General features: G+C 41.4%; 1 protein-coding gene across 1 annotated transcript; it reads right to left on the bottom strand.

Annotated features, from left to right (window-relative positions):
* Nucleotides 1–3,292: 3,292 nt before the first annotated feature.
* golim4a (golgi integral membrane protein 4a) lies at nucleotides 3,293–24,414 on the bottom strand. The gene is made up of 16 exons (XM_080053585.1): nucleotides 23,727–24,414; nucleotides 15,433–15,507; nucleotides 14,798–14,847; nucleotides 14,400–14,453; nucleotides 13,938–14,088; nucleotides 12,257–12,339; nucleotides 12,013–12,096; nucleotides 10,209–10,391; nucleotides 9,556–9,828; nucleotides 8,633–8,895; nucleotides 8,008–8,084; nucleotides 7,445–7,524; nucleotides 6,337–6,558; nucleotides 5,616–5,684; nucleotides 5,379–5,465; nucleotides 3,293–3,969 (listed from the first exon to the last, which is right to left on the bottom strand). The coding sequence occupies exons 1-16, from the start codon at nucleotides 23,911–23,913 to the stop codon at nucleotides 3,823–3,825; spliced, it is 2,085 nt and encodes a 694-aa protein (XP_079909711.1). The 5' UTR covers nucleotides 23,914–24,414; the 3' UTR covers nucleotides 3,293–3,822.
* Between the last annotated feature and the right edge of the window lie 113 nt (nucleotides 24,415–24,527).

Here is a 24,527-nt window from a genome sequence, read left to right as displayed (position 1 = left end):
GGACTGATCTATTAACACAAACTGACACAAAAAACTGAAGAACACTTTTTAGTCCATTCTGATGATATGATGTGATAAAATATTTTATAATTTTTTTTTACACCTAAATGCATATTTTGATAATAAATTGAAATACCAGAAGGCTATTTAGCTTCTTTTTTATCCATTTGTATGTTTGTAGAATTTGTATGTTATGTGTAGTACAGAGATACTGTATATAGCCAGCAGTTATGAAGAACTGTGGCTATGATGAGGGGAAAAGGGAGAAGGTCAATCAGATTGCTATGTGACTCATCTCGACCAGCTCGACATCTCTCAGGACTTTGCTGAGCCAACACACTCGCACTCCTCTGTCTGGTCTGCTACAGGCTGCACCAAACACACGTAGAAGAATCTTTCAGACTGTCAACTACAGGAACGTAGCCAGCTAAACATGTGGATCCTATGGATCCCTGCGTTTGTAATTGGTGTCTGTGTCTTTAATGTACATCTGTAAAATATGAGAAGAGAAGCAGGACATCCTCTGTCTAAAAGCTTATCAAACATTTAGTGTCCAGACCGCCCGGGATAATGGCCTCTTGTGCCCTCTGACTGACTGGATAATGACCCGTGAGCCTCATGCAGCGTGTCACAAACACACACACACACACACACACACACACACACACACACACACACACACACACACACACACACACACACACACACATACACATAACACATACACACAAAGAATAATCCTCGGTAGCTTGCAAAGCACTCACATTGGCAGAATCTAATTCCCCACTACTCCAGTAGCCTACTCTAGCCTACTGTAAAGTGCTTCGGATAAAAGAATAAAAAGCAACAAGGGATCCATGCTGTCATACATAAAGTAGCGTTGCGGGGGTTACACACAGTGGCCACCTTTCCTGTCGTACTGAGCTGATTTATTTATGATCGCAGCAGTGTATTCTTTAACAGGGGTTTCGTTTTCAGCCTGCACCTGAAACATAAACACACTTTGTTATCTGAGACTGCAGAACACAAGTATGAATACTGCCAATCATCTCAAGTATGAACTGGGGCACCCAGACACACACACACGCACACACACACAGAGCTCACAGTTTGTCCGGGGTAATTATTTTCCCTCGCAGTAATGTAAAGAAACGCATTTTTAAGCTGCCGGTATCTCTCTTAACAAGCATACAGCAAGGGACAAACTACCAGTTACATGCTTCATTGGGGTTTGTTTAAGTGTGGAAGATTGTCTGTGCAATTGCGTGTGTGTGTTTGTGTGTGCGCGTGTGCTGCTGATTAACTAGAGATTGTTACTGCTACAGAGAAACAGTGGTATAATGAGCTCTCTCGATCCTCGTGTGCTGCAAACAGGATTCAGGTGAGCTGATGTCAAGCTGGTGTCTCTGGTGTTAAGACGCTATCAACTATCTCCGCAGTCCCATTTTTTCAACGCTATGATCTCTTCCAATATTGAAGCAAAATAGGGAGATGAGTTTGAGTTGATTTTCCAAAGATTGTGGATGAAAAAAAGAAAAAGAACATCCTTTGATAGCTCGGAGCTTTCCGCTTTCAAGTATATATCTTGCACTGGTGATGTTATATGGAAGATTTGAGGAAATCTGTGGCAGCAGTGAAATAAAGTGTGGGCATGAATCTCAAGATAGACTCCGGCTCTAGGCAGTCGACATGTTCAAAATTATTCATGCCTGGTAACTCGCCCGTGAAATGGTGACTGAGAGAGTGCAGGAATGTGGAGGAGTTGTCATCGCTGCCATAGCTTGTCAGTGTAGACGTGCTTGTTGTGTGTGTGTCTTGTCCCTTGGCCTGCTATTAGCACACAGTAATGAGACACCTGTTACTGTGGTACTCCTCCAGCAGCATCCCACAGTCCCTCTGGGGTAATCAACAAGGGATGCTGACAGGAATGTGCGGTGTAGGAAGGGACAGCTCGAGTGAGACTGTGTGCCTGATATGAATGCAATTGCCTTTCTGTCAACCTCCTCTCGTCTGATTTTCATTTCACCCTGATTTGCCAGTTCATTTCCCACGTGAGATGAGTGCACAACATTTGTACTCTGGAACCTTTCATTGGCTTACAAGTGCTAGGGATTTGTAAACAATGGTTCATGTCTTGATTAATTTATTTATATCCCTTACTGTTTGATACTTATCTTTATGATCATTTTAGTGCACTGTTTGGAAATATCATCATCCTTCAATATAAATGTATGGCAGCACTATGAAGCAAATACTGGATGGCCTAATGTCTAAGTTTGAAACTCAAATATTAAAGTATTGATGTTTTCATTTTATCTGCTAACTATGTTACCAGGTGATGTACTGTTGAAAGTGATACATTTGAATGAAAAGCATATGCTAACATTTGAGAAATGTAACCAGAGAAATTGAGTTTCTGCCTGGAAAAGATTCATATTCTGTTGATCTAAAAATTAACATTAGCATTTAAGATCTAATGCGCCCCAAAAGTCAGTACCATAGTGAGAACATAACTTTGAATAGAATGGATTAGCTGAAACTGCACCACAGACCAGTTCCTAACAAAGCTCTTCCTTCTACATGAACATCCTACAACATTCTTAAAATCTGATTTAGGATTACTGCTCCATAACATTTAACTCTTTTAGAATGTCTTATGTGCCACACTGTAGACCTCTTACAGACCTGTCAACTTTAAATTGTATCTTCTATCATTTGAGAGCACATAATCAGACAAAATTGCAGTCACCTGAAATCCTTTGACCTTTTTATTCCGCACACACACACACCCCATTCAGGTGACAAATCTGGTTCAATACAATCATTATTATTTTTGCATCAAATATAACCGGTGGAAAAAATGTACGAATTGTCAGCATTTATATTACTATACATTGTACAGTATACTAAAGACTTTTGCAGTAAATTGCATCAGGTTGGTGAATTGAATTCACACTAGAAGTCAACATGAAAAAGAGCCCTTCATTTAAGGCCATGCCGAAGCAATATGCGAGAGGTTCAGCACCAAAACCGACATTCTCTTATCTCTCCTGTCCTTTCTAAAAATGACTAAGACCTTGAAGTGGCTTCCAAGAATGGAAAGGCACATGTCAGTGTGACACTTTGAGCACAGAACAGCTTCACCAGAAATGTCTCTGACTGGCATTAGCAGAAATATCCAGTGAAAATACTTTGTATCCGCTTTAGAATGTTGCTAAAAGCCATTATGACACAAACTAGTTCAGTCAGGGGAAAAAGAGAAGGAAACGTTGCACCCTTTTACGATTGTCAGTTGTTACAATCAACAATAAATAACAAAAAAGCGACTGGATTGATTGGAATGCAAGATGTAAATTAAAATTTGAGCTCTACAATAGAATACGCCTGTTTGCATAAAACATACATATAAAAAGGCCTGAACATCATAATAACATAATTTATCTTTGCTTTCTTTACACATTTCTCAAAGACGGCACATGATGAAAATACATTCTCTGCCCAGTCTGCTGTTAAAAAAAACAGAACCAGACGGGGCACACAGAAAAGCAAATGAATAAAAAAAGAAATATACAGTTATACATCCTATTTCTGCCCAAACAATTTTGTCCATTTTCCACAGTGTTAAACTGCTCAGTTCCATCCCCCCACAGTGTTTGGAAAAGCATTCCATCTTCCAGGCATAAATTCCAATTTTTTCCTAATTGGACTTGTGATTGGATGGCTAGTTTTATTCCTTTGGGAAACGAGGGAAATGAAGCCCCGACAGGCCGCGTGGGCCTCAGAAACAAAAGGCACTGCAACTGGTCAAAGTCAGCGTCCGTCTCACATCTCTGCCCTCCGGTTGGTTCCCTTGCCATCTGTGTCGTCCTCCGCCTCCTCTTCTTCCTCTTCATAATTCTCTTCCTCGTTAATCTCTGTCTCTTTTCTGTGATCCTCCTTTCTTGGTCCCTCTTGGTTTTTTTCATCATCCTGAGGCAAAGCATAAGCACACAACAGGACTTATTTAAGGTGTTTTATTGTGTGCTAATGGGAGTGGAGATATCTCCACTTATGACGATCACTTCAGACATCTATGTATTCTTGACAGAATATAAAATGTCTACATCTTTATCTAGATGCCTGCCTAGCTTATTTATATCAACCTTAACATAAATAAAGATATGTGTGTGTGTGTGTGTGTGTGTGTGTCATCATATTAAGTTATATGAAAATAAACCATGCTTAAAAATCATTTGTCTAACTCATCTAAGTTGGAAAATATTATCCAGTTACGCAGATTGTGATAGAAAATGATTACACACATTATGTGTTAACATGCATAACTTGGACTACAGAATGTTGGGTTTACTGCAAAAAGTCTAGGGATCATTAATAAATAAATGCAACTCTCCCAGGGGGGTCAGGATCAGTCACAGAACAGAAAGAAATAGGGAGTTAAGTGCCTTGCTCAAGGACGGGCTGCCCTGCCGGTTATCATTACTCATCTTTGGAGTCACATTATCTGTGATAAGAGTTCTATAATGTGTGTGAGCTTCTCCTTTCAAGCATATTCTTTCTTAAAACAAATGAAATAAACCAAACCCAGGTGGTAACATGAGCCTGACAGACTCGACACCTGATCTGTCTCATTTACCATGACACTCACGGTTGAGGTTCAGGTTACAGAAACACAGGCAATGCACACGCAGCTCCATCCCTGTGCACGTCCCTAATACTTATTTCAAGATGTGATGATGATGATGTGAAAATATTTTAAAAACTTGTGCAAGAGACGCTTTCTGCTGTCCCTCTTGGAAGAATGACGTTACTCGAGAGCTTGTAGTAGGGTCTCGGAAAATAAAAGTTGGTTCGCAAGTTATGCTTAAGAAATTGGTATTCAGTATTATTGGTAACTGCCTGACAAAATGGCAACCACAATGGCTGCTTCTTGAAAAATTAAGACTGAAAATGGGTCCGTCTATTCCAAGCTAAATATAGTGAAGCATTATGTAATAGTCTAAATATGTATTTGGCCTCTAGTGAGGTCTGGGTCTTGCACCACACACCTTCAATGTTACACATCAAATCCCTGGTCAGGTGTTTCACTGGAAAGGTATAATGTGCAAGAAGATATCACCACACATCCTCTACCCTGCACAGGCACTTTCACCTCCCAGTGGATCTGTGAATAGCCCGACCTCTGTTAAACTTGCCACCCACACTTCCCAATGTATTTGCAGTGAAAACCATCCGTGCACATTGGAGGTTAATATTGAATTAAAAATAACACCACCTGTTTGGGTTGTGGGAACAAAATATCGGTACTGAAGAATTTCTGATTTGCATGAGGAAAAAGCAAGAAATTCCTCAGACTCCATTTTCCTTCAAATGGAACCCACCTGTTCTAGGTTGCCCTCGTTATACGGATCCTCTCCTTCCTCCTCCACCTCCTCTCTCTTCTGCCTGCCAGCTATGTCCTCCTGGGCCTTCACAGGAACCAAGCAGACACAATTATTACATGACAAAGTACATTTTGGACTAGAATTAAATCCTGTAGTGAGACACACATATTATTCACACGAGTAATGTGTAGGCTACAGTAAAACATGCATCTGAGCACATGGTCTGACACACACCTCGTCCTCTACCTCCTCCTGGTATTGGTCGTCCAGCGTGTCCTCCTGTTGATCGGGGTTTCCAGCCATCTGAAAGCGCACACACACACACACACACACACACACACACACACACACACACACACACACACACACACACACACACACACACACACTTGTTGATTCAAGGCACACCGCTGGACATTAGCCGTAGTGTTTATACGACACCAGCACCAACGCACATTTTCCAGCGGCGCTTGCATTCATTTTGGAAGCGAGTGAAACAGATCGGAGGTTGCACCGCGGTGAGGTAATGTCTTTCTATGTGACTATGTCAGATGAATTATGCTAATATGACACTTGTGAAGCAGGTTAAACTTTCAATTAGTACCTTATGGCATCAATAATAACTATATATAAATAGCACTGACGGTCTCGTTTGCTGTTGCAGGTTATTCATGATGATCAGAGGAAGAATTTGACCTTTTCAGAAACGTTTCCTCGTACAGGGGGTTTAGATTCAAGAACACGATACCAAATATGATTTTTTCCCCCTTGATGTCTCCAGTGCAGACTATCAGCATCAGTTTAATGATAGAATTATTCAATACTAAAAGAATTACATGTAGTGAACATGTGTTTTGTGAACTAACTGCAGGCTCTGCAAATGTTAATAAAATCAACCTCCTTTGAAACTGCTTAGTGCACCTTTTTAACTCTCCTCACGCCCCACTTTACTCACCACCAGTCCCTCTTCCACAGCGGGTTGTGCGTGTCCAGGGTGTGTGTCTGGATGCTGGGCTTGTGCTGCTGGTTCCTCCTCCTCCTCCTCCTCCTCTTGGTCTCCAGTCACCTTGTGCTGCTGCTGCTGTGGCTGTGGACCCTCTTCCTCCGCCTCCTCAAACTCATCCTCTCCCTGGTTATTGGGGTCGTCCTCTGGGTCCAAGTCACTCTCTGCTGCACCCTACAGACAACCAGGGTGTGGTTGGATTTAAAGAGAGTGGGAGGAAGAGATACCAAAACATTAGGTCATAGTGGGTTAAAAAAGGTGCCCTTTGCAGTTTGAAAAGGCGAGGGATGTGTTTACATTTGCTAAAAGCCTGCAGATACTTTCCAAAAACATAGCTATGCGTAAGCCATTTTTTAGTATTGAATAATTCTATCATCACAACATTTGAAGGTAAATAATTTTTGGAGGCACCTGGAACCAAATGTAAGACTAGAACATGGTTGTGAACAAATTGTGGGCCTGGCCGCTGTAACCAACAACAGTGAAACAGTAGCTTTTTAAAAGGCAGCTTTCTAACTCCAAACAGTGTTCAACAACACTTTTACTGTGAGGAAAGTTTGTTTTTTTCAGTTGTAAGGAATATAACTTGTTCACTTATCTGACACACACAAAGTTACATAGTGCACCTTTTTAACAATTGCATAAGATTAAAATATATGGTGCATTTACTCTGGACGAGGAGGAGCAAGATAAATGATACCATGGCTGTTATAAAACCGCAGTGTGGAGGATTAGTAAGCGAATGTTTGGCAGGAGGAAACAGGAAAGTGGCAGTCAGTGTGCTGTAATGCTGTAGTAATGGCCTTGTTGGTATTCAGGATACTTCATAGATCTCTGGGGTTGACGGACAGGGGGAAGATGAATGTGCCGGCGGGGTAGGACAGAAGGCTGGGAGGAAAGAATCGATTTGTGGACGGACGGCTGAATGGACGTATGACACATGATACACTGCTGTGAATGTGTAAGTGACTGAAGAGAGATGAAATAGTATGATAGCGACGTAGCATGTGTTAACAGATGGAGTGAGAGCACAGTGGATGGACGGGGGGGGGGGGGTCACCTGCTGACGTGGCGGCACTCTGTGATCCGCTCCTTCTTTATCCTCATCTTCCTCTTCCTGTAACATGTGCATGTCTCTCTCTGTCGACACACACAAAACAAATGGGATGCCACATCGCTCATATAATGTATTAAAAGGTGGAGTCAGCGATTCCGGAAAATGGATGTTGTCAAAATCACTTTGTCAAAATCAGTGAATATATCCTCACAATCTGCTAATGGTCCACACTGTGTCTGTGTGTGTGTGTGTGTGTGTGTGTGTGTGTGTGTGTGTGTGTGTGTGTGTGTGTGTGTGTGCTGAAAAAAATTCCAGTGTTAGTACAGAGCCTAGGCTCTCTAAGCGGTCATGTTGCTGGCTACGGTGGGCACCCTTTTTTACATACCAGTTTACAGAGCCTATGCTGTGTATTAACACCAGATTTTCGCAAATCTTGAGGAGATATTCATTTATTTTGACTAGAAGCATTCTCCAGAATAGCTGACCACAAGAAACATTGTTCAGTATATGACTGTTGAGCTGAAGCACAGGATTTACATTTCTTCACTTGTAATCTTGTGTCTCACCTTCTTCATCGTCAGTGTGGCGGTCATCTTCTCCTTGAGTGATGTCATTGTCCATATTCTCGTATTCGTTCTTCTTCCTAACAAGAGCAATGAGAGTAACTGTCAGTCAGGGAAAAACACTGGCACTATCAACTATTGATACATTTCTAACTGTTTCTACGACACAATGTATCATTTGTGTGGTAAAGCAGTTTCAGTTTGCCTTCTCAGTAGACACATCTGCATCGAAATACCCACACAATGATCCCTTTCGCCCATTGTATGAATTTAATTAGAGCGAGAACATGTTTCCTCTTGGATTATGGATGTGTGTGTCAATGCCAGGATCAGGGATTAATTAGTTTGGTGAGTGGCAAACATCACAGTGAATTACTTTTCCAGTTACCAAATTCAAGGAGTTTTTATTCCTCATGTTAATTAATGCAATGCTGGTCTCTTTAAAAAAGGAGCAGTGTGTAATAAATGGAGTATTTTGGCTTCATCTAGTGGGGAGATCTCTACCCCTCCTGTTCAGGGAATGAACAGAAGCTATAGGGTGCAATATTCAATATCTACCAAGTCTGTTCTGCAAAACACCAAAACAAGTACGAAATAAAACGAAAAATTGTTAATTTTTCCATCTAACCTTTCATGCTCCTCTCTCAGCAGCTGCTCTCGTTTGTCCAGCTCCCTGTGGTGCAGTGTCTCTCTCTCCTTCTCCTCCTTCAGCCTGTGCTCTCTCTCCTTCAGCACTCTGTCTCTCTGGAGCTTCAGAGCCTCCTGCTGACTCTGGATCTGCCGGCGCTCTGCCGCCCGCCGGGCCTCCACACGCTGCTGCTCCTGCTGCTGCTCGTAGGCCGACTTCACACGCTCCACCTGGGCATGGGCCTCGTGCTCGGGGTGGGGATCCTTTGGAGAAGACAAACAGATTGGCAAAAAGTGTTAAAAAGGAGAATAAAGCAATATGGTCCTTTTAGCTAACTTCCTGTCAGCGACTGCAATTAACGGTCCCCCCCCCCCTTGTCCCTACGTCACCACCACATGAACGTACAGCCGTCTTCGTCAGATAGTGCCGCGATGGAGAGCAGCGAGTAATCTTTCACGGGCACATAGACCCCCTCTTTATAGCGCTCTGTCTCCTGACTGGATAAAAACGAGCGGGATACTCTAAATATTATCTGGCAATTACTGCAAAGCTGAATGACTGGGAGATCTGTGTTATGAACTGACTGCGCATACTGTTTAAGTCAGGGGTGTCAAACTCATTTTCACAAAGGGCCACTCTACGATATGATAATCACACTAAGGGCCAGACTGATATACCTTTTTCTGAACATATGTAAACACGTCACTCACTGCCTTGCGCACTGTGCATAACGGATACTTGGCTTAACAGCTGTGGCTCTGTGGCTTTGTGAAGCGAGACCAGAGACATGCGCACGTTAACCACGCCATATTACCAAGTGATACTATTGTGACGGTTGGCGGTTAACGGTTTCACACCCCTTAGTTTGGTCTCATCACACCCTGTTGAGATAAGACCAAAAAGAGGTCTAAAGCAGTTCTGACCGGCTGAGGCTGTCTTCTGGCTCTGTCCAGTGCATTCTCATCAGGCTGGTGTGGATCTGGCTCCTCCTCCTCCTCCTCCTGTGGTTGGTCGGGGTCTTCCTCTAGTTTCTGAGGCTGTCCGGCCTGAGCCATCTCCTCCTCGGCCAGCTCCCTCTTCCTCTCCGCCTCTCCCTCTCCATCCTCCTCTTTCTCCAACGTGCTGCTGGTAGTGGTGGCGGGCTCCTGGGGCTTCATCTCAGACTGAGCGTGCACCTCCTGGTCTTCATGCTCCAACTGATGAGGAAAAAGCGACATCGACAAGTAATTAGTCATTAATAATATATTTTTTTAATTTTATATCAGTAATTAAATAGCTGATAACTCATTATGGATAAATACATTAGGGAGAAGGGGTGAGATTAGATACGTTTGTCTTCTTCGCAGCCCTTTTCGAACGGGTAAAACAAATGTTAGACGGTTTATTTTCATTGTGTGTAAATATGACTTTATTGTAACTGTCCACTTGTTTCGTCATTTTATTTATTGTTTATTATTGCTTTTTTTCTTTTTCTTTACTTGTTCGAAATAAAAAATGTTTCAATTCAATTCATTTAGATGTGTGCATTTGCTTGTGTTTACAGCATGTCTTGTGGTATTAAAGAAGCCCAGATTACCCTGGAATCAGTTTCTTGGTGTTCCTGGGGGGCAGGCTCCTCTTTGTGGGGCTGTACCACCACCGCTGCTGCTGCTGCTGCTGCTGCTTGTGGCTGCAGGGGGGCGGGCTTTTGTTCAGGCTGTCTCAAACTGGGCACCTTGTTCAATGTGTCCTTCAGCTGCTTGTATTCATCCACCTGCATCTACAGGGGACAATATACAAAAGAGGGCTCAGACAAAAGATCGCAGGGGGAGTCATTTGAGCCAGCGTTCTATTCAGTATTTTTAACAAATAGGCCGGATATAGTTTGAAATTGTTCGATTATTGTTCTGAAATCACTTGCACTTAAGTTCTGGGCCCTAACTTAGAACAATATTAAACCTGCTGTTCTTGTGTCAAGTGGTCTAAGTCGTCATTTGGCAATGTCAACTGTCCTACACAACTTTTAGTACAGTTTCAAATCAGCAAAATTATTATTTAAAATGAGTAAATATATGATGAAATCAAAACAAGAAGCAAACAATACTATCATTCTAAAGATTTGATGCCAGCTTTCGGCACAGATTTCTGTCACTAAAAAAAAGGTATTAAAATTTGATACCAATCCCTTGGTGAGGTATTTATAATGTCACAGTGTGAACATAAATGTCTTCTAATGAATGATATTTGGCATTTAGACAAATATCCCACCACTGCTCTTACTTAGCTATTTGGAACAGACAACAACAGAGCTACAACACAGGTACAAGACAACAGGGCTTAACTTATTAACACAAACTACAGCTGAGGTAATTCATTTCATCAAAATAAACAACAGAAGGCATCTAAAATCTTAATATCTATCCAGTTCAGAACAGTATAGCATTACATGACACTATCCTCTGTCGTACACACATGCTTTCTCAGCCACCAAGCTTGGGGGGGTAAAATTCTTGTGAAATTCCTCCGCTTTCTCTGTCTCACTCCACTTCCTCCAATATATATTCCTGGCTGATGGGCTGGAAACTTCATGAAATGCACTGCTCTGACCGCTCGGAATAAACCAAACCCCCCTGAGGTGAAGGGAAGATTTTGTGTCGGAGTGTGTGTGTGTGTGTGTGTGTGTGTGTCTGTGCCCAACCAGAAGCACTGATGGGGAAGCAGGACAGGATTTAAAATAAATTAGAAAATGCAGAGAGACAGAGAAAGAGAGAAAGAGAGAGAAAGAGAGAGAAAGAGAGAGAAAGAGAGAGAAAGAGGAGAATGAGTGAGTATCCATCGATGCAGAGGCCTTTCAGAACGAATCAGTGGTGTGTTGTTTATTCAATAAACCATTAAGGCATTTTGAAAGGTCAGTCTCCAGGAGCAACAGAAAGATCTGATCTAATTACCCCCAAAAACCAAGCAACCCCCCGGGGCACAAGTTCTTCTTCCCCCACAGTGGATCATCATACAGTCGACTGTAACAAAGCTTTCCTCTGCTTTGTCCACAAGGTTAGAGTAAAAGGTTAAAGAGAGGTGGAGAGGAAAGCACAGAACGTTTGAGTTGCACTTGATCCTGCCCAGCAGCAGTAACAGAAAGTCTCCCCACCACACCGAACCTAGCCGCTGTAGCATCACTGCTAACACACTACAATGACAATACATAATCGCACGACAACACAAAACCAAACATTCCAGTCTCTTTGTCAACTAGATTTCTGGATTAAATCCTAAAGCTCGGGGGACGATTTGTGTCATAACATCGGCAACAAAAAAATGTGTGACAGAAATACTTCAGCTTTTTTTGCATTGAGTGAATTGAATAAACAATGAGACTGCACTGCTCTGTGCCGCCCTCCTACCTGAGCTGCAGCCAGCGCACTCTTGTGGTCTTCTAGTGTCAGTGCGAGCTGCTTATGGGACGCCTTCATCTCCTGATGCTGAACCTGAACACAAAAAGCAAACATTAATATGTTCTTCTTATGTACATTTACTGCCTGAATCTGTTATTCAAAATAACAAGGAATTTTAATACATGACTGACACAATATGTATTCAATTTCACAGAGGTTGATGGCACATTTTTATTTATTTTTTTATTCTCACCTGTGCGTCCTGCAGCTGTGTGTGAATGTCATGGTGGGCTTTCCTCAGCTGTTTATTTTCCTCTCTCAGGTTATATGCACTATCTGTCAGCAGAAACAGTTCAATTTAACAGGAAGCATTCGTCTGAGCAGGAGAACCACCAAACAAGGACAATATAGTACTGTAGTGCATTTGCAAAAAAATAATAACAACACCTTTTCTTTAACCATTGATTCAAGTAACAAACACTGGTCACGTGGTTATGTGTATAAATATCGTGTACATAAAATGTGTGTTTACTTTTGTTTATATAGCATCACAAATAGCCATAGGGCTGGCCCGAATGCCATTTTTCAGGCTTCGAATATTCGTTGGTTTTTCCGAGCGAATATTCTTATATTCGTTCCATCAAAAACAACATTAAAAAAAAAATAATAATAATAAAAAAAAATAATAATAATAATTAAAAAAAACTTTAATAATCCCTATATACTCCCTGGAACCGATTTTGACAGTATCTGCATATTTTGTTGAATATTTACGCGCTCGGAGGTGAAGTAATGGATGCGCTATGACACTTAGTGATGTAATATCCTCCTAAATGAGCAATACTACTACTACTACTACTACTACTACTACTACTACAATATTACTAACTTTAATATCCAAATATAAAATTATTTGATGACATATTGCAGTACTAGCTTCTTGCAAAAAAAAATTTTGAAAAAAAAAAAAAAAACGAAGCTCCGAATACTAATTTAAGCTCCGAACACTAATTTTCCGAACAAGTATTCGAATAATTCGGGCCAGCCCTAAATAGCCATTTGCCTCAGTGGGCTTCACAGTCTGTACACAATATGTCACCTGCCCATCGACCCTTATAGGTAATAGGCTTGCAAAAGAGGACAACACAACAAAACATGTTTCTAGTCATGGTCTAAAAGTCTGGACATAAAGCACTTGTTCTTGGCCCCAGGCATGCAGTATTTTATTAAGTCAGAAGATGGAGACAAAGTAAGAATGTTTAATGGGGACACCACTAGTGAGTGAGTGAGTGAGTCGCATGATAAAGGACTGAATCCAACCAAAATACATCTGAATTAACAAAAACAAACAAAGCAGCTTAAAGACCCTTCATGTTCATTGACAAAACTGCTTGTCCCTGCTGGTCAGGTAGACCCAGTGTTATATTGTGAAGCTGCAGGCTGCTCTAGACTTCTGGCTGCACAGCACATCTTGTACTAAGCTAACCATGTGACACATACTCAGAGGACATGGTTTTAATCTGATAGGTAGGTCAGATAGGAGAGAGGGTTCTTAAAATGCTGGGAAGTGTACTGATGCACACAGACAGTGTCATTTTCAAACTAGACTTGTAACATCGCAAAATCTTTATACCTCAGACTGACTGACTGATCAAGGTAAGGTGATCGGTGTGTGTGTGTGTGTGTGTGTGTGAGTGAGTGAGTGAGTGAGTGAGTGAGTGAGTGAGTGAGTGAGTGAGTGAGTGAGTGAGTGAGTGAGTGAGTGAGTGAGTGAGTGAGTGAGTGAGTGAGTGAGTGAGTGAGTGAGTGAGTGAGTGAGTCAGTCAGTCAGTCAGTCAGTCGGGTGAGTGGGTGAGTGGGTGAGTGGGTGAGTGGGTGAGTGGGTGATAGTACAGCGACAAATCCCTTTGTGCCTGTGAGAGCGTGGGTAGTACCTTTGAGTTGTGAGATCTCCTGCTCTTTGGTTTTCTCCAGGTGGTCATAGCGTTCTTTGTGTTGGTCCAGCAGCCTGCTGTGATCGTCTCCCTGGACCTGGTGCTGGTCCTGTAGCTCGTAGTACTGCTTCTTCAGGTCGTCATGCTGGTTCTGACACACAAGACAAATGTCTACTGTCATCATCGTACACAGTATATGCGTCGTTTTGTTTTTCTCAATGGCATACTGTAAGCAAATATGAAGCAGGAACGGAAACCCTTTCCCCAAGAATTTACACCCAAGTGAGGAAGGATGTAGTGTGGCAAGGTCAGTGTGTGTGTGTGTGTGTGTGTGTGTGTGTGTGTGTGTGTGTGTGTGTGTGGACAACAGGAAGGAAAAAAATGAAATGTCTGTGTAAATGGCAAAAATAAAAGACAGGGTAAAGTGTCTTTGTGTATGAGGGGATTGTGATCTTTCTGTACCTTTAGCATCTGATGTTGCACTGATAGAGAATTGAACTTGCTGTTGGAGTCTTGCTGTTGGAGCATAGGAACAAATGGAAACAAAGCAAAAAAAAACTTTCATACTTCAACAATTATTGACAAACTAAACTGACATTGAAGGCGACTTTGTAGTCCAGTACAAGGGTACTGTTATAACAGATAATACCAAAGAGATTAATAACAGCTGGTTGGGGCAGCTGTAGTTGCTTTTAACAAATGCAGGGAAAACAGGTTACACACAATTGAATCAAGTGATTTAAAGCAAACAGAAAAAAAACATGGAAGACAGATGATAAGAGAGACAGATCAAACAGACCATCAGATTGTTTTGAATGAGACTTTGACACAACAGAGGTGGTGATGATGGGGAAACATACCTTCTCCTTGTTGAGTGACTGTTGTGATTCCAGTTTATAAACCAGATAATCTAGAAAAAGAGAAAAAAGCACAGGTCAACCTTACTATATTGTCTTTTTACAAAATAGTATTCATTTTAACCAAAATAAGGGGAAATTGCAGTTAACTTAATATATAATACATAACTTGTTTTAAACAACACTATGATACTGAAATGGGGCTCATTCTGATGTTTTTTTAACCCCCAAACAACTCACTTTCACAAACACACACACTGTCAAAAACAATTCCATCCATTGACAAAAATAACACACGGTCTTCTTCGAACACATCGCTATCTTGTTCGAAAATAAAACACTTCAATACATATCTGGTCCTGCAGATGATGGGGCAGTGAAAGTGTTGAAGGTGAGTAAAAAAAACTTAAGATTGTTTCCTTATTACATTTACAATTCATTTAAACAGCACATTTACGGTACTTAGCAGATGCCTTTGTTCAAAGTGACTGACAATAACAATGTAATCTTGTTCAACTATGTGATAAGCAGTCTCAAAATGAGATAAGGTTTTGATTTGAACGGGTCTATATATACACACACACACACTACAGTACATTTTGAGAGTTTGGATCAAGCATAGGTGTTAGATGTCTCACCTTCTTTGGCCTTTTTGTGCTCTAACCTCTCCTTCTGAAGAGACTTCTCTAACCTGGAGCGATGCTCGTACACCACTGCACACATAAAGCAAGAGATGGAGAGAGACAGAAAATACACAGAGGTTTTAGTGAGCAGTCTGAAATGTCATATCAAAAGGAGGTGGACAGAAAGCGGATGCACACTTCATAGTATAGTATATGAGAGTCAGGTGTGATATTTATTTAACCATACTGTGATTCCGGTACATGACAGCTCCACCTTCGGCAGAGGGCTGTGGTATTCCTCACAAGACCGGTGGTGGCCCGAAGGTGTTAATATACAACTAATATACAAATACTACTAGTCTGGTCTGCCCTGCATCTTTGCCTGGTAAGTAGAGTAGTAAAGTCATGAGTAAGTACAGGTGATTACAGGAGTTTTACAAAAGGTAGTTTGAGCATGTTGACAAGGCGATTGTACGACATGTCATTTAAACTGTAAGGTTATTCTTTGGGAAACAAATAGTCCCCCAGCCCGAAGCTCCTCCATTGTTTAAAAAAAAAAATCGCTATTGATTTGAGCTGTGATCCTGGTTACATTCACTTCTAATCCCTCCATTTTCTTCTTGGATTCCCTCTGTTTTTATAACTTTTCAACAGATACAAGATTAGATTGAATAAACCGGAAATGATGGCAGTGGGGAGAATACAGCAGAATACTTAAGTGTTCTGCAGCTGACCCAACAGCCAGCTACACACAACACACAAACAAATGCAACATATGAACGAGTGACAGGTTTGTAGCACGCTGATTAAAAAATCCCGTTCCCTTCACCTACTCGACCCATCCTTTCATTTTGTTCTTAAAAGTGAAGACCCACTCGTACACATTTCTACTGAACAAAGTTTCCACTGAACAGACTTGTTTAGGGCTCTTTAAGGTGTGTGTACATATTCTGGCAGAAGAAAGGTTGGAGCAAGTCATAACCCAAAATGATACAAAAAGAGGAAGAAGGACTAGGGCATAGGAATAGAGCAAGAGAAAAAGTTTCTATAGAGACAGCATTTCAATAGTGAACATGCCCGGAATAGACCAGGCATCTAAAAAGGTGTTGTTTAAAACTACTAAATGTGTTGTTAAAAAGTTAAATTTCTCAGTTTACACAGATATGTGTCAGTCATTTTGAACACTATTTGTACACAGTCGCAGTGCATTTAATAATAAGATTGTATGTCAAATGGTTTCATATGGACGACGTGTCCTTCATCAACACGTTGGGTCATAAAACCCTCTGTGAGATCAACTTTTTGGCTGATTTTGTTTAAGGAAAAAAATCATCACAATATTTCAATGTCTAGTCAACTTTTGAGGTTGCAATACAATTGCAGTCTAGGATGGTGAATGCTAAGTCATCCCTTCTTCTTGTTACATGTCCTCTCTAACTCTCCTGCCTAGGGGAGGAGGAGAGGGGGGTGGTGGGTGTCTAAGTGATGATGTGGCTTTTTTTCCCTTCTAAGTGCCAACTCAACAGATTCCAGGATACACTATGTATTAAGATACACAATCCTGTTTCAATAGGATAACTAAAATTGAGAAGGAGAAGGGTGTAAGAGTGTAGGAGAGAGAGAAGCAGATGTAGACAGACACAGGAAAAGAAAAAAGAAAAAGAAATGGAGAGTGTAACAGAGGAAAGCTCCCACATATGGGCACACAAACAAAATGACAGTCAGCACAAACACACAGAGTTGGTACTAAGGTTAATAAGGTAACTCATGACTACCTGACAATAATAAAAGACAGACACTCATTCACCAAATACCTTTGTGGTTATTTAATGGAGCTGTTTTAACCTCCGATACCGTCCAAAGTTCAGTGTTTTTTATTAAAGCTCCCATATTATACACTTTTCGGTTCTATTATACACCATATTATATGGTCTTAGTGGTCCCTAATACGTTTTTCTTTAATTGTTTGCTGAAAAAAACTTTCAGATAATTTATTGTACTATGCTGATGTTCAGCTAATCTCACAATGACCTATTTTTTAAAAAGAGCTGCAGCTCCCCTCGTAAATATACAATCTTTGAGCTGCCCCCGTCCCCTGTCCGGAAGCGAAGCCAGATACGCCTCGCCCTCTGTCTGTCAGGGCCGTGGACCAATAAGAAATAGGGGTGTGGGCTGCACAGTGGAAGCGTCTGGCTTTCCAGTTTGTGAGGTCAGAAAAGGGGAAAATTCTGACTGGAGTATATTGGGGGGGAGGGGTGGGGGTTTCAGAAAGGGGGAGAGTGAGAACAGGAGAGATTGTTATTTTTTTTATTTTTTTGGCAGTCTCTAGGCACACCGTGGACCCATGGATATGTTAGAACACATTTAAAAAGTGCATTTGGCATAATATGTGACCTTTAAACCAACACTGGCAGCACTGGCTCAATCTGATGAGTTTGGCCATTTCAATGTGAGATCCAATATCTAACACGCCTTTCATTTCATATTGAAGGATTTCATCATTTCAGCTAAGCACGACTTCATGTTCTTAACAGAGAGGTAGTTTTTGGCTTGGCGATGGTTGTTTTATGGCAGAGCTCTGCATCCCACGCCTACTGGGCATGCAGACGCCGGTTTAGCAGTTGTTTTGAATTACAGCTTTTATTAATGTCAACCTAAAACTGTGGCATACTACTTTCTTTCTCCAGTTCTATCTCATATGGGATGCTTTAAACAATATGATCTGGCCACATTCCTTGTTTTCACGTGTCAACATAAAGGCCTACTTCACCAGTGGGAATATGAAGGTGTATTGAACTCTGAGATCCTATGTAGTATAATTGTGCAAAAAAAAAATAGAAATCGGTTCATCCTAGCCTGAGAAAAGGTAGAAAGAGAGTTTTATGGTCTCACTGTCTAACCCTACTGTTTGCCCAGTTGTGATGTCACTGTGATGTCACAACTGGCCGATTTCTAAAATGTTTGCACATGTATACTACATAGGATCTCAGAGTTCAATACACCTTCATATTACCACTGGTTAAGTAGGCCTTTAATGGATCTCTGTGTTTCAGATTCCTCTTTCATTATTGTTGACAACAAACTCCAGACTGAAACTGCAAATCAAAAACAGTTAAGGCACTCTTGCAATGCATTTCTTTAAATAACGTGGGTGAAGTGTTCCACTTTTCTCTCCCAAGTCTCTGAAACCAGATCTGCTACACTTGTAAATGCGTATTAATGTGTAAATAAGTTTTACTTTTGCCACTATAAAATGAAGCTTTAAAATTCCATCTTCCATGTTGGCTCAATTGGGGATGAGAACACTGTTGACATCGTCTAATAATCTTGCTCAGAATGCGAGGAGGGCAAACTATTTGCTATAATATAACGCTCATAACTTCGCATCATAAGACTGTTTCAAAAGTAACATGTGACTTTAAATTCCTGTAAAATAATATGAAATCCAACAAAAAGTAGTTTTTTTCAAATTCCTGCTTCTGATATTTAAAATGAGTGCATGGATTTCTTTAAACCTCTCTGAGCTTGATCAGTGTGACCTCCCGCAACATGAGATTAGGGAGGTTTTTTATTCTGCTTTATGGAAGTCTCTCTCCCTAACTAAGCAGTGAGAACACTGAGGAGTGCCATAGATGAGGCCATGTTGCTCTTAGCTCAGCGCTGCTCAGTTCAGGCCACACACACACACACACACCCCCTCTCTCTAGGGCACAACAACATGGACATGTAGGGCAACACACACAAAGAAGATACAGTCCAAAAAAAGATGTCATTTGAATGCGCATTTGAATTAAAATAACCCATGTATTGAGCCGACTTCCGAGTTGGCTAGCTCACTATTTACATAGTACATATCGTTCAGAAGAAACTGTGCCTCACATAAACAACTAACATTGCATAAAATAAAAAAATGCAATTATTTTCCCAAGTTTCTTGTTTACTTTTGCATTTCAATACGACAACAAACTTCAAAAAATGACTTTGGAGTTGAATCAAATTCTTTGCCACAGCGTATCTCAATGTTCTACAAATGTTTCCATACACCCAACTACAGAGACCTATGCCACCACCCGCTGGAGCACCAGTCATTTAGCAATGTCCCCAACTGTAAAATGAGTCACGTAGGACAGATTACGCTAATATCCCTAAATACAAGCAATACAGCTTCCAAACATAAACCCACCCATTTTGAAACAATTATTAGCTTACTCAAACTTCAATGAATATTCATTGTTTGAGCAATTAGATATGTCTCGACTCTCTTTAATGTATATCGGCAGAGCGAGAAGAAAAGGAGCTGTCCATGGTGGTGGTGACCTTTACAGACCTGCTGGTATCAAATGGATTACCAATACTATCAATCAGGGAAATAGGGGCCATGCTTTTTTGTGTATATGTATTTTGTTCATACTCCGGCCCGACCTTGTGGACTTATTCCAATAATGCTCAAGTCAAGGTGCTAGACCAGAAGTCTGAAAAGTATCAATGTACAAGATAATCTATGATCAACATATCAGGTCAGAGAAATGAAATGAAATAAATAATTGAAGAAGAAAAAAGTCCTTCTAGCAAGATATTTTGTTTGTCATTGTAACTGAATGACTTCATTCCGGTAACATATATGTTTAGCTTTCTCTCGTAAGCAGTGAGCGTAAGCAGACCTGGCTGCCACCAAAACATATAGTGGCTTTCAAACTCCTTCCTGTGGCTTTCTATTTATTGCCTAATGGTAAACCTAACCCACATAGGTACATCTAATACCCACTAAAACCACGTTACATTGTACAGAAAACTACACCAACATTGGTTATTTTGATAGATTATTTTGTTTGTTTTTTAGGGCAGTTGCAACTCAGTTAACCTGGGAAACTTTAAACAGGTGGGAAGCTGGCTACAAACTGACTTAAGGTAAGGTTGAAGGGGAGAGAAAAACTCTTACAAAACTGTGATTTTGCTTTTAGTAGTGTTTTATATGTGAGCTGCTGGTTTATGGTTGCCAACTCAACCCAAATCAGCTCTGTTAAACCCAGGACCAGTAGCTCACTATCCAATTTAAACACCTTGTGTCTCGTGGATTGAAAACAAACCATTCTCCGTTGAGCTGACATTGTTTACAATAAACATCAGGGGCCAGCAGTGTTGGTAGGTGACGCAAAATATATTGCAACATTCATTTAGTAGCGGTTGGAGCAGTTAATTCAATTTGCTTAATGTTTTGCAAATGGCATATAAACAAAGCTGCGTCTATGAGTTGGTGTGGGAGGAACATGGGTGTTAAATCACAAGGACACATTTGTCAGAGTGCCTGCACCACCACTGACAGAGTGCCAGTTGAACCTTCTACATGACTGACAACTGCCAGCCTGTGGTTTTAGTGGGCAACAGTCAGTCAATCAATATGGTTGGCTCGCAGCCCCCCGAGCTATGGCCCACCTCTAAATATAGGACACAAAAAAACGACAATCAACAGTCTACCATGGATATCAAGTGGCTTCGGGCCTTGCGATTGGCTAAATGATCCTCCACTTCACAATGAATGCAAAGGGTGTGGTGCTCAAGTTAGTTGAGAAAAGCAAACGGAGTTAAGAAATAGTCTCTTGGTTCAAAGTGTCACACTATACAGACGATACTCTGGATGCATTAGCTTGGAGAAAAATGAAATAGGAGCCATTTATATAACGCCGACCTATCACTGACTAGACAAAAGCGCTTTAGCTTGAAGAAAAGCGATATGCAACAGAGGTGGGATTTGAACACTGCCCTACATAAAGCAGTTTGTTCTTTTATTGTGTTATATGGGACAGCTGTCCACCCTCACCAAAGATACTTTTTTCTTATAATAAATGGACACAATGAAATGCATGAAAGGATTAGAGCAATGGAGATAAACATCACATATTCCCACTTGAAAGCCTGAACCACTTCCACCAAAAGCCATCAAGACAGATTTACTAGTGTCTAACGGTGGAATTTGTCACGGAGTAATACAACAAACACAGGCCTATGTGTGTGTAAATGCATATAGGTTTTACAAAATGTATATATCTGGCCCAAAAAATACAGCCCTACCCTAACTGAGCCCATGTGTGCATTTTGTCTATGCCCAGCCTGTTTAAAACTCAATATCTTAAATATATTGGATGTTAAAATTAAAGTTTTAGGTGGATCAAAGGCTGTACTACAATAACAGGCACTAAAAAATTAAAAATTAAACTTAGACAGTATTTGACTTCCTGATGTGGGCACAGACCTAGATCCCAATATGCCACACGTTTAAAATGCCCGGCTGTTCATTTTAAACGTGTGGCATAATAACATAATGGCATGATGACAAAAGATCCTATGTCATGATGACACATCCTGTCAGCACAGCAGTGTGTGTGTGTGTTTAACTGTGTTTACGTGCAGCGAGTTCATCAATGAGGTCAATGTAGGACAAGACCTTATAGAGTGTTCCTGAAGTTATTTTTATTTTTTTTAAATAGAAACTTTCTGTTTCTAGTCCACTGTTTTCCTAACATGGCAGTAAAGCAAATACATTGTTCCTGTATACCCTTCAATAGATAATGTTGCTTGTTTCATGTCGAAATAATTGGTGCCAAATGGAGCTTTTTCAACGCAGGCATCTCATAACATTCTGAAGTGCAGCCAGAGATGATGTAAAACAAACACGCGTCTCCGATCCAAACTGTGACAGAACAATTGTTCACCCCTCCCTACATAAAAAAATAAATAAAAAACACAGCACTGGAACTAGAGCTAAGCAGATCTACGGGAAAATATGTTGATTATAGGTTACTAATTTGGTCATTTTCCAGGAGAAGACACTAAACATTTACAAAGTTGTGAGGAGTTGCTGTTTTTCATATGTAAAGTCAGTTTGACATTTTGGGGGATTGAGACTAACGTTGACTAGACTAAACACGCTACTTGAAGACATCCACTTGGGTTATAGGAGATTTTAGCGGGCAGTTTTCACCACTGTCTGCTCATTTAGGCCCAAAGTAATGAATCAGGAAAATAATCATGTGCTAGGCCTAATGAATATGATCGTTAGGTGTAGTGCCCATTTGTAACAATGTCCATTATACAACAACTACTCGGTACATGCAGGTTATTAACGTTTCATTCGGCAATATTTGATATGTCAGACTCAGCATACCTCAGCAAAGTTTGAGAAAAAATGGGAATTCATTTGCTTAACACACAGAATGCATATTTTTATAGGCTACTTAAAGTTCAAACCATTTGGAGGAATACACCAATATAATATGCCACAAAATGTTTACGTGTGTTACAACTGTAATACACATTGTGCTTCATGGAGCTTTTTCATGCAACCAAGAGAACTGTGCCCTCTTTTCGTCCTGTGTTCCTCCAGCTGTGGCTGACAGAAGCAGATGTTCTGGCTGACCTCAAGGTGTAATATGCAGCCTAGTTTATACTGTTCAGGTGAGCCTGGGGACACAGTTTCCACAACCAGGTGTGTGTGTATGTGTGTGTTTGCATCTAGTCAGCATTAAACCTCACTTGTTGGCAATGAGGGGTTTAATTGCAGTCCTCAATAGGCCTATGCAAAAAAGGAAGCCTTTAATTCCACCTTAAAATGAACTCTCAAATAATCTTTATAGCCCTGTCTGCCTTGTAATCTTGGGTTATCACAAGATTAGAAGGCAACCACCTGACGAAGGTCAAAGATAGGCTCTTCGTAAATCACGGCTTGGATATAGTTTGTGGTTGCATCTGAAACTAAACAAGCTCTTGCTTTTACTATCACTCCCAACTGTGCATTTTGGATGACAGGACTAAGCTTTTGAGGAGCGGAAGTTTTAAGATGCTAACTGAATGCTGAACTGCGCTATGGTTCACAATGAATCACGCTAAGTGTTCAACTATGTTGCGGGAGGTGTACGCGTTTGACAGTATAGGCAGTACACACACACACACACACACACACACACACACACACACACACACACACACACACACACACACACACACACACACACACACACACACACACACACACACACACACACACACACACACACACACACACACACACACACACACACACACACACACACACACACACACACACACACACACACACACACACACACACACACACACACACACACACACACACACACACACACACACACAAATCACGGTTTTGTTTGGGGAGTCTGGCGTGACACTCCCTCCCTACCTGCCTGCCAGTAAGTTCTCAAGCTCGTCTTTCTCTGTGTCTCCTGCGAGGAGACAGGTCAACATTCAATCACATCAACGTCACGTTGTGTGTTTACCTTGGAGCTGTGCCGAGAGCGACTCCTGGTGCTGCTGGTACTTCATGGCCATAGCCTCCGTCCTCTTGAGCTGCTTGTGCATCTCGTAGGATATCATGCCGCCGTAAATCATCCCGCAGACCACGGTGAGCAGCAGGAGACACTGGAAGATCCTCCGCTGCCTCCGGGAGCACGGCCCGTTGCCCATGTTGGACCCGAACCCCTCCCCGCCGTCCAAGCGAGGAAGCCCCGTCTCTGCTGCTGGAAAAAAAACTTCCGACTACACTTTCTTCTGCCTACCGAAGAAGAAGAAGCCCCCCCAACCACCCCGCCTCCTTCAACCCTCACTCCCCGAGCATTTCCAAACAGAAAATACGAGTTAACTGCGTTTGTTTAGCTGCTGTGTGCATTATTTTAGCGTAGCCACATCCTCTCGCGACTCGAGTCCCCCCACTGTAACTTCAAAGTGGCCGCTCCGATTTTTCGCTCGACTTCACGTCAAAACCGCAGCTCCGCGCTGTAGAAAACAAACAAACCCGACGTTAACTCGCTCGCGTCTTCGTCTCCCACCTTGGCAGACTGCTTTAGACTTTTCCGACGCAGTTTAGAGTCGCCAACAGACAAGAAAAAGTACAACTCTTAAGTCCCAGACGAGGCCTTCGTAGCACCTTTAACTTTAGTTACGTGTCAACCCAGCAGCTGCCTGCCATCCTACTGCTGCAGCTCCGAAGGAAGTCCCTCCCTCCTCCGCAAAAAAATAAAAAATATCACAAATTTCCCTATTCCCGCCCTCCGAGGAGCACATTTGAGCAATTGGTCGCA

The sequence above is a fragment of the Ammodytes marinus genome, assembly GCF_949987685.1.
Source record: "Ammodytes marinus genome assembly, chromosome: 3".
In the NCBI taxonomy this organism is placed as follows: Eukaryota; Metazoa; Chordata; class Actinopteri; order Uranoscopiformes; family Ammodytidae; genus Ammodytes; species Ammodytes marinus.
Note: the sequence above shows the minus strand (reverse complement) of the source record. Positions and strands in the feature narration are given on the sequence as shown.